General features: G+C 32.5%; 1 protein-coding gene across 1 annotated transcript in view; it reads right to left on the reverse strand.

Annotated features, from left to right (window-relative positions):
* inaE (inactivation no afterpotential E) overlaps positions 1–12027 on the reverse strand; it is a 49599-nt gene that overhangs the window by 8569 nt on the left and 29003 nt on the right. The window contains exons 10-12 of the mRNA XM_065507479.1: positions 11775–11879; positions 9029–9156; positions 134–334 (exon numbers count right to left, since the gene is read on the reverse strand). Coding sequence (XP_065363551.1) covers positions 134–334; positions 9029–9156; positions 11775–11879 — 434 coding nt within the window. The remainder of the gene's footprint in view (positions 1–133; positions 335–9028; positions 9157–11774; positions 11880–12027) is intronic.

A 12027-nucleotide genomic window follows, 5' to 3' on the forward strand; every position in this document is an offset into this window, starting at 1 on the left:
TAAGTATTAATACATATGAAATACATTTTAGTTCATGTACAATTTTCAAACAATTAAAGCATTTAAATTTCTTGTTCTTAGAAATTTGATTTACATTGAAGCTCTCAAGCTCTCAAGGTTACTGCTTGCTGACTACGCATGAGCATTTAAATTGTATGAACTATTAACCGATGTACTGTCTTCGGTAGCATCGGAAATTACCTTTTTTAGAGCAGCCAATACTTTGTCCGGCATATGATCTTGCAGCATTACCGGTGATATTAGCACCTCATCAAAGTCAATGCTATCAGCCCAAATGGCCTGATAAACAGGTTCTCGACTTTTTAAAACATTTCTAGAAGAAAACAAAACATACAAGAGAAAATTTCAATTATTGATTATTACTAATTTTTGTTGGGTTTTAAGTGGGCAACACAGAATTAACACATTTTTATAAACACATATAACATATAAACACAATCATGCAGACAAATATAAAATGAAAAATGTATTTTAACACCTTAAAATAGTTTATAATAAATCCATTGTTGTGTATTCATAATAATGGCCAAAAGCTTATCAGTGAAATTGATTTTGTTTCCTCCTTTATAACAATATATAATATGATGCAAATTTGACATTTAAAGTGTCAAATGTGGGAAAATACTTTTCATTGATACCCTAACTATACAGATTATTACAGATATGAAACAAATGACAGGTTATTTTGACGTTATACAACCACTTTTCAATGCAGAGCGAGAGAAAAATATAATATGTTCAATAGGCAGCGAGTGTGATATATATTTGTCCCTCTTTCCAACCCTTTTTGACATTTTCTTTTGTTTGTTTTCTATTGCCATATTTCTGGACCCAGCTGATTCAGATCTGTGTAATTTCAACAAATAGATATCTACGGTATAAACTACCCAGAAGATCAAGGTTAGTTTCCATGGACAGTCACTCTTTAGCAGCTTACTTGGGTCCATTTATATACGGATATTTACAATACTTCCGTTGTCTCCAAGTTAAACCAACCAGATTCTCTGATGAAGGATTAGATTCGTCTAAGATTTATCCTTGATAGCTCATTAAAGTATGATTGGAATGGAAATCCGAGGATGCATTCCCTCAGGTTTGTCAGTCTCAGGACGTGTGTACAGTCTCTTCCTCTTCTTCATTATGACAGCTTCTACAGTAGTCGTTGAAGCTGATTCAGATCTGTATAATCTAGGCCTAACTAGATCATATCCTTATGAATTTATTCCTTGACCAAATATTAGGTTTTTTCTTGTTTGAAACAATGTTATATATGTAACTGGTAAATGGTTTATGAAATGAACAACCGTCATGATAAGACTTGCAAATAATGCCTGTATGAAACCCATAATAATGACTGAAATGGAAACAAATGTATACAAAAGGAACAATACCAACTGTTTTGAGTAATTCCTCAAGATAAAATTAAATACCACGATTACTATTTATATTTTGAGTTATCATAATACCGATGTAAATTTGTATACCCACCAGCCATTCCATTTTTAACAATTTTGAATTAAAACATTTGTTGAAGAACCATATTCTGGATCCTCATAAGACTACTTAGCTATGTTCATCCGTCAGTCGATCTGTCTGTTTAAAACACGATAGGGCCCCAACTAGCTGACTGAAATTTTTGCACAAATACTCTCTGTTGTTAAGGTTTATTTGGTATTTACTGGGCAATATAGGTCTATGATTGCACCTAGCTAGCCCTCATACAAATGTCCCCTTGGAATTAGGGTTCTATAGCTGAAACAAAAAGTCGACTCTTCGAACTTTCGACTTTTTTCGTTTTTTAAAAAGTCGACTTTTCGAACTTTCGACTTTTGGTAATTTATAAAAGTCGACTTTTCGAACTTTCGACTTTTTAGTTAAATCGACTTTTTTCGACTTTTCGAATTTTTTAGACTATTTTCGACTTTCCGACTATTTTCGACTTTTTTCAACTTTTTACCATTTCTTGTAACAAATACATAGTTTCTACATTTATTGATGCGCCTTTTGTAATGTTTAGCAATAAAAATGAAATTTATCAAGGCGATAATAGTTAGAAGAATGTTGTGTAGAAAAAAGCTTTAATTTATAAACATTAATTTATTATTTATATTAGCATACACTACAAAAAATGCAAGTATACCAAATTGCAATAGTTTTAGTATAATGTTGCAATTAAATTTTTTTTAACAATCTAAAAAGTCGACTTTTATCGACTATTCGACTTTTATCGACTATTTTCGACTTTTATCGACTATTTTCGACTTTTATCGACTATTCGACTTTTTTCGACTTTTATCGACTATTCGACTTTTGAGATAACATAATCGATTGTTCGACTTTTTTCCGACCAAAAAGTCGATTTCGACTTTTCGACTTTTTTCAGCAAAAAGTCGATTGTTCGAATAATCGAACAATCGACTTATAGAACCCTACTTGGAATACTGTTTGAGCAGTTGATTATGCAATAATCCTTATAAAATGTTGCACAACTTAGTTCTAAGAACTATGAAATTATACAGTAAAGTATGGCGAAAATTAAGCAACATTTGTCCCTAGTACCCATACAAGGTCCCCCTCAAAAAATGACTTGAACAATCATAATTATCTTATAATAATTAATATCGTGATGGAATTGGACTACGAACTTTTGTGAGGATCGGTTCATAATTGATCCTACCCCGCCATATAACCCCTATATTAGAAAACCACACAGCCAAACCAGATTCATTTGTGTTGGAGTTATAAAATTATGTTATGAGAGGATGTAGGGAGTGAGGATAGTTGAAGTAGTGTCTGTAGATATTCGATTTGAATTTTCCTAAATTTAAAGTGGGCTACACGTTCGTTCACAAATGCATGAGTTGTGATTGAAGAACATATCGAGCCCTTAGCGCCAAATTATCGTAAGCGACATTATTAAAATTTTTGTTTTATTGCAGAAATTTAAATTTTTTGGACCGACTGATGCTTTAGCGTTCTCAGAATATCAAAATTGTGAATAACATCAAAAATATAGGGGGTAAGATTTTATCGTAAGTCAATGTTTATATTTTACAGTAAACAAATTTTATCGTAAGCGACACACAGTGGTATAGAAAAAAAAGAGGGAAATAAATCTGTAACTTCTAAATGGTTAGATTGGTTTGAATGAAATTTCACATGCGCAAAGAAGAAGTGTTGTCGAGTTTAAGTTTTGAACGTGGACCTCATGGGCCCACCAGGGGCGCGACCAAGGGCCCTCAAAGTAGGACACCTCGGGTATGTTACATTTTTAAAACGATATTATTTCTTGGTTTGAGTTCCGATTTCAAAAACATTCACCCTTATTCTATTTGGCGTCATCGACATCGTCGTCAATATCGAGTCAAAAAATGGTATATGTTACGCCGATATCTATAACAATTGGAAACTTTTGACAGCGTTTTCTACTTTAACACGACTTATAAAAGTATAAAATTCTGTCAAAAGTTTCCAATTGTTATCGATATCGGAGAAACATATACCATTTTTTGACTCAATATTGACAACGATGTCGACGACGCCAAATAGAATAAGGGTGATTATACATGTAGAATGTTCTCATCGAGCAGTACAAAAAACCTCGTCGTAACTATCAATTATAGCTTATGAGATATTCGCATTTGAAAATTAAATTTTCAACATTTTTATCCACCCTACTCCAGTTTTTTAATAACAGCGTATCCAAGTTTTCCTTTATTGGACTAACAACACATGTATGTGTCAAATGGAAAAAGAACTGTTTAAAAATAATGACTAAGTCCAAAGTTATATGCATTTGAATTTAAACAATTTTTAAAAAGCGATTTTTCGCTATTTTTTTGGGAAAAAATAACTTTTTTTCTTTTTAAGTTATATAAAAAATTTCTAAAAAGATGTATAAGGTATTTCTACTTTCTGAAAGCTAAGTTTTGATAAAATATTTTAAAGGAAAACTAATTTCAAAATTGTTGTTACCGAGGGGACCAGGTCCTTTCAAAAAACACTTATTTTTTATGTAAAATAAAACTTTAGGGCAAAAATTCTCAAATCGCGTATCCGATATCAAAATATAGTAACCGATTATAGGTGGCTCAATATGTTTCTAATTATTTTGTAAAGGGTCCCGACAACCCCTACCCAGGTATGGATATTATAGCCAAAAAACTAAAAATTAGCATTTTTGGAATTTTTCAACACTTTTTTGGGAATTGCGGGATTGCTGATAATAAATTTCAAAATTCGTTTTTATTTTTCCATTTTAAATAGAAAAAATCTACATAACTGTGAAATTTCATTAAAAACTATTTCATTTTAATTTGAATTCGAAAAATTTTTATCCATGCAAAAATTCAATAAAAACCATTTTTTGTCATATTTTTCTATAAAGTATTCCATGAATTTTTAATTGTCAAAAGTTATAAATAGACAATAGAAAAATTGACAAATAGCTTGAACGAAATCATATAATATCGCATCATAACATTTTTAATTTTATGTATAAATTTCAAAATAATCATAAAAAACCTTCTCCTGTAAAATTTGTGTTTTGCAAGATTCTTCGAGTTTCAGAAACGACACATTTCCAAAGAATATTGAGATATTCGGCCATACATTAGAGTTGTATTAAATTTTCGGATGTGTAAATTGTACGGATATCAGATGGAAGCATGTCTTCAGACACTTGAAGATTTGTTTAATCCAGCGGACATCACACTGAATTCTTAATTTCATAATATTTGCACCACCCATAAACAAAGATGAAGCAGTATGATCTGTCGCACGTTGGAGTCAGTGAAATCGAACCTTTTCTCTTGAGCGATTTAAATATTGTCACAGCATCCTCAATTAGCTATTCATTCATGTTTAAATTAGCAGAAATAACAAAGTTCTGCGGCATCCCTAAATTTACATTGAACTTGTTTCAAAAGAACCCATCTACAACAACTAGAATAGTGCGATCTCTGAGAAGGTTGGATATAAATCTGGAGTTATTACCGAAGCAAAAATCCATATGTATCGATAAAAGTGAATTTATTCATTTAAAATAATGGTCCCTTGCGTTATATCTAACTTAACTTTGAACTTGTTTGATGAGAATCCAACTAAAACCACTCGCATAGTTCGATCTCTAAGAAAATCCATAAAAGTGCACCATGCCAGATGCTGTCAAATGTCTTGATAATAACCTCTCCTATAGGAGGCCTAGCATGTCTCTCATATACAGTGGTTAGGAAATAGGGAAGCGATTTTAGTAAATGATTGGGTATTAATTTAAATAGTAGGATTTGTCGAACTAGCATTATCCTTTACTTATTTAACGAAGGACTGACTGCTTAATAGCGGTAAGAACATGTATTTTTTTCCGTCTCAGTACTTTGGCAATCGAAGAATTCGTTTTATTATTACTTGTACGTCAGGTATTCAATACCTTTCCCTCTGGATCTAATTGAAATTGTTCACGTCTGATCAAATCCGGATTTTTTCCCCCCAGCATAAGTGGAATTGTCACTATTGTACAAGAAACAAAGTCTCTAATAGAAATGCCTAAAGAAATCCGTAGATACAACTTGAACATTTTGGAGTTGTTTCCTGAAACCTTACGAAGTTCAGAGAGCGAAAAGGAGAGGGAAATGGTACAATGATCTGAATTGATGAGGTTCGAGAATATTTACTTTGTATTTATCGTATTGTGTTGATGCCCTACAAGACATTAAATAGGCCTTGGTTCATTTGGACTTGTCCCTGAATTCTTACGAAGTTCAGAGCGCGAAAAAGAGTTGGAAATGGTACTATATATTATAATTTCGTTCAAGCTATTTGTCTATTTTTCAAAAATATTTATAACTTTTGACAATTAAAAATTCATGGAATACTTTATTGAAAAATATGACAAAAAATATTTTTTTATTGAATTTTTGCATAGATACAAATTTTTCGAATTGAAATAAAATATTTATTTATGAATAGTTTCACAGTTATGTAAAATTTTCTATTTAAAATAGAAAAATAAAAACGAATTTTAAATCACAAAAATGGAAATTTTTAGTTTTTTGGCTATAATATCTAACTCCGACCCTGGGAGTTATCGGAATCCTTTACAAAATAATTAAAAGCATATTGGGCCATCTAAAATCGGTTATTATATTTTGATATCGAATATGCGATTTTAGAATTTTTGCACTAAAGTTTAATTTTACATAAAAAATAGGTGTTTTTTGAATGGACCTGGTCCCCTCGGTAACAAAAATTTTGAATTTTTTTTCATTTAAAATATTTTATGAAAACTTAGCTTTCAGAAAGTATAATTTCCTTATATATCCTCTTAGAAATTTTTTGCGATAACTTAAAAAGAAAAAATGTTATTTTTTCTCAAAAAATTAGCGAAAAATCGGCTTTTCAAAATATTTTAAATTCAAATGCATATAACTTTGGACTTAGTCATTATTTTTAAAAAGTTCATTTTTATTTGACACATACGTATGTTGTTAGTCCAATGAAGGAAAACTGGAGAAAATCGGAAAATATTTGGATACGCTGTTATAAACAAACTGGAGTAGGTTGGGTAAAAATGTTGAACATTTAATTTTCAAATGCGAATATCTCCTAAGCTATAAGAGACAATTGATAGCTACGACTAGGTCTTTTGTAGCACTCGATGAAAAGATTTTATGTGTGTAATTTTTTTGAAATCGGAACACAAACGAAGAAATAAGATAATTTTAAAAATGTAATATACCCGAGGTGTCCTACTTTGAGGACCCTTGGTCGCGGCCCTGGTGGGCCCATGAGGTCTGCATTAAGAGCTTAAACTCGAGAACACTTCTTCTTTGCGCATGTGAAATTTCATTCAAACCAATCTAACCATTTAGTAGTTACAGATTTATGTCCCTCTTTTTTTTCTATACCACTATGTGTCGCTTACGATAAAATTCGTTTACTGTAAAATGTAAACTTTGACTTACGATAAAATCTTACCCTCTATAATTTTGAAGTTATTAACAATTTTGATATTCTGAGAACGCTAAAACATCAGTCGGACCATAAAATTTTAATTTTTGCAATAAAAAAAAATATAGAAAATGTCGCTTACGATAATTTGGCGCTAAGGGCTCATATTGATCAGAATTACCGAGAGGTTCAAGAACATCATGGTGTGGAACAAAAACTAGCGACGAATAAATTTTACGGCGGCGGTTGCCGACTCTAAAAATCTCTCAAATAATTATGATTCAAAACGTAAAAATTTCCAAAATTTTACGATTTTTTTTATTTTCGTCGACTTTAGCTGGAAAATTTTCGGCGTTTAGCTGTCCGCGATGGTCTCGGGTGTAAAGTGGGGAACAAAAATTGAGATTGTTGTGTTGTACACATGAAATATACCTTTGTTCCCTTACTATTTGAACAACCATCTTGTGCAAGGCAACATATTGGACTTCTATAGTTGTATGTCCGGAATATTGAAACCAAGAAGAGTTGAGTTGTATTGGAAACAAAGTTGCGCCACTTTTTTTTGTCCAAATATTGAGAAACTTTGTGTATGGTAATCTTTTCCCGCACTATTTCATTTCCCGGGAATTTCATTTCCCGGTAATTCCCGCCTAGAACTAATTATTCAATTTTAAGAACGTAGACTTCGTTAAAAATTTAATATAAACTGACAGGATTTCTAATTTTGGTTATATACAAACTTGTCAACATTTGTCATTTGTATCGGAATGGCTGCAATTCCATTAGATTTTGTTCTACCTACGTTAGATTCCAATTATTTCTGTAAAATAAATATTTTATTTTTTAATTTTGAATTGCATTGTTTTGCTTATTAAATCAAAAATTGAGGAAATATGTTAATTAAAACTTGATGATAACCCAATAATATTAAACAAAATTCAATTCCACGGAAGGTGGTTTTATTCCAAAAATTTTAGTTTTACTCTTTGTGAAAAAGCAAAATACTGAAAAAACTACACTTTCGATGGGTTAGAATTCTGTGACAGCTGTGAAATTCATGAGTTTTTGTAATATTTTGAATTATGAACTTGGTATTGGTCTATTTGGGTTGAATCTTTTTTCTTGTATGAATCTTTTGCATTAGTTTTTAAGCTTTAAGCTTCTTTTAGAGAAAATCAAGTTCAAAAAAATCACATAAAACTAAGGAAAATAATTCCCGGGAATTCTCGCAAAATTTCCAGGAATTTCGGGATTGAACATTTTGCGGAATTCCCGGGAATTCCCGTGAAAAACTCTAATGGTAATACAAGTTGTTACTGTAACAAATCTGTCTTCGAAAGGCATACAGCTGTGGGTGAGTTGACAATATTTGGCCGAGTGAGACTCGGATCGTTCCGTAACGAAGATCCAATTGTAGTGGGAACGATCACAGTTTGTAGTAATGCGTAGCGTATGGGTACCTCGTATGGTATTATGAAAAATATTGCAATTTCTATTTACTAGCTTTTTCTACAGTCCTCTTCCTTATTTCTTGTGATTTATATTTATCCATTTTTCATCTATACTAAAACTTTCACATGCATTAAACAATTTTCATATTTGTTTTGTTTTCGTATTGTTGTTCTAAATATATATAAATCATGCAATTACACTATCTTTCCACGATTATTATTATTTTGTTTTTTTTTTTTTTGGTTGGTAAATTATTAAACAAGGACTAGGAGTATAAAATGAGTTGAGAATAATAAAAAAAAAAAATAGTAAGAATACAATACAATAATATGGTAATGGTATTTATTGTATGTAGTAGCTGTATGTTGTATATATTGTATAGATCGTATCCTACCTCCAACCTCTGTCATATTTTTTCCTGTAATTAAATTATTTAGCAATTTTAATTTGTATGGCATAAATAAATATATTGAAAATAAAAAAAGGCAAATTAAGAATTTTATTGTTGTTGTTGTTGATGTTTTCTTTTTTCAAAAAGCATTATATTTATTTAGAAAAGTAAAAAGTGTCGAATTGTGAAAAAAAGTGAAATTATACAAATACTTACTCATCGGCTCTGGGATGATGACGTATAATGTGTATTATACGTCCTGGCGGATATAATGGTTGATGTATGGTTAATGCTATGGTACTATCCGCGGGATGTGTACTGGCCGAACGTGCTGAATCGCGTTCCTGTAAATGGAATTTTTTTTTAAATTAAATCAAGTGAGCAAGTCTAGTCGGTCAAAACCCGACCTATTATATGGTAGGGCAAAAATACTTTTCTTTTAAAATTTCAATAATTTTTTTTTGTGAGTGCCTTTTATGGGAGCTATGACCAATTAATTAACAATTAACAAGAGTAAGATTTATTTCAATGTGAAACTTATTTCTGTTGAATTTTATGTGAATACTCATGAAAACTCGGAAGAGAGATTTGTATGGCAGCCATGATCAATTATGGACCGATCGCCATGAAATTAGGTTAGAAATTTATTGGGTGTATGACTTAAAAAATGTGGCGGCATGGTGTAGTGGTTAAAGTGCTTGCCTACAAAACCAAGCACCCCAGGTTCGATCCCTGGCAGAGGACGAAAAATTTTCATCATGGTTTTCGAGTTTTTAAAATTAACTCCCCTCTAAACAATCCATCCAAGAAGAGAGGATAACATCATGATAAAGGTCAGGCAGCTCGCCACCACACCCTGGGAAAAAAGGTAGGAATCAAAGTATTGAATTAGCAAGGTTCCCCACCACTACACCATATACACAGAGGGCGTTGTTTCTAGCCAACGACAGATGGCAACACCATTATCCTAGACCAGCTACAGTAGACCAATTATCTACTTAGTTGGAACAACAACCGATTAATGAAACTGACACAAGGCAAAAATAAAAATAACAATAGGCTGGATCTTATGGCAACATCCTACATGTATCCTTGGACCCGCTACAGCAGACCAATCACCTACTTAGCAGGAACAACAACCGTTTAACGGAACTGATACAAAAATAACAACAGTCTGGTTCTACATGAAGACCCACGATACTCCAATAACAAGGAGTGCAATCTTACATGGGAAATATGCGAAAAACAACTGCAAACAAATCGTATAAGATGGAAGATGCTTTGTGGAAGCCAAATGCTCCCAAGAGGGGTAATGGAGAAAAATAAAATGACTTAAAAATGCTGTTTTTGCTTTTAATAACTTGTATGTAATTTTGAAGGGTAGATATCAGTTATTTATAATCACTTAGCAAATTTTGCTTCGAAAATATCGAATTTTGTACCAACGAATCGCCATATGCGAGAAGTTTTGCTTTACTTCTTTAATCTGAAAAAAGTGCCGCTGAAGCACACTGATTGCTCACTAAAGCTTCTGGTGAATATGTTCCATTGGTTTCAACGTATGACACATGGTTTGTTCGGTTCAAAAGTGATTTTGACTCGAAACACAAAGATCGCCCAGGCCAGCCAAACAAGTTTGGAGGCATTACTCCATGAAGATTATTGTCAAACTCAACAGGAGCTTTCAAAATCATTGGGAGTTACTCAAGCAGCAATATCAAAAAGTTTGCGAGCAGTAGGATTCATCCAAAATCAGGGAAATTGGATAGCATATGAATTGAAGTCGAGAGACCTTGAAATACGATTTTGCATGTCCGAAATGCTGGAAAAAAGTTCGGCTGAAGCACTCAGATTGCTCAACAGAGCTTATGGTGGATGTGTTCCATGGGTTTTAACATGCGAGAGATGGTTTGTTCGGTTTAGAAGTGATGATTTTGACTCGAAAGACAAAGATCGCCATGATCAGCCAAAAAAGTTTGAAAGCCAAGAATTGAAGGAATTACTGCATGAAGATTGTTGTAAAACTCAACAAGAGCTTGGAAAATCATTGGGTGCTACTCATGCAGCAATTTCGAAACGTTTACGAACAGCAGGATTCATCCCAAAGGGAAACTGGCTACCATACGTCTTTAAATCGAGAGATCTTGAAAGACGATTTTGCATGTCCGAAATGATGTTAGAACGCTATAAAAGAAAATCATTTTTTGCACCTAATCATTACTTGCGATGAAAATTGGATCCATTACGATAACCCGAAGCGTAAGAGGTCGTATGTAAAGCTTGGCCAATCAGCCGAATCGACACCAAAGCCAAATATCCATGGCGCTAATGTAATTCTTTGTATTTGGTGGGAGCAAAAGGGTCCTATCTATTATGAGCCGAATGCAAATGATTCGTTTGAAGCGAGCATTGGCCGAAAAACGCACAAAATACGCGGCCAGACATGAAACCGCAATATTCCATCATGACAACTCTAGACCACATGTTACAATATCTGTTAAAAACTATTTAGAATGATGTGTCCAGACCTTGCCCCGTCCGAATACAATTGGTTTCGATTGATGCAGAACATTCTCTCACTTTGGAACAGAGTATTCGATATTAGCTTGATTCGTTCTCGGTGTCAAAAGATGAGCAGTTCTTTTGGCTCGGAATCCATATGTTGCCAGAAAGATGGGAAAAGGTCATAGCTAACAATGGTCAATACTTTGAATAAATTTATATTGTACAAATGTTTCAAAATAAAATCTACAAATTTGAAAAAAATCCCACATTTTTAAGTCATTTATCCAATACATAAACAGCAAGCCAGGCGGACGGAGAAACATCGTTAAATCGATTCGGAAAGTGATTCTGAGTCGATCGGCATATAAAAGGTTTTAGATTTTTTCAAAACTGAAAGTTATTTTGAACAAAATTTTCTTAAAGGAATTAAATAAAATAAATATAGTAAATTACTTACTTCTTGATATTTATTAATATGAGTATCTTTTACGGACATTTCTACAACGGACTTGGGTTCAGGTCCACAACAGCAACATATCATTGAACATGATATAGTTTTCCACTGAAAGATATAGATTTTTAAATAAATACCTATAAACAGGTTACACAATTGGGAGAATCCATCTCAAAATGGTCGGAAAATAGCACTTTTCGGATTTATCATGTCTATGATTTGATAAACAACTGTGATTAATTTCCTTAAAATCGAA

Source organism: Calliphora vicina, chromosome 4 (assembly GCF_958450345.1).
Source record: "Calliphora vicina chromosome 4, idCalVici1.1, whole genome shotgun sequence".
NCBI lineage: Eukaryota > Metazoa > Arthropoda > Insecta > Diptera > Calliphoridae > Calliphora > Calliphora vicina.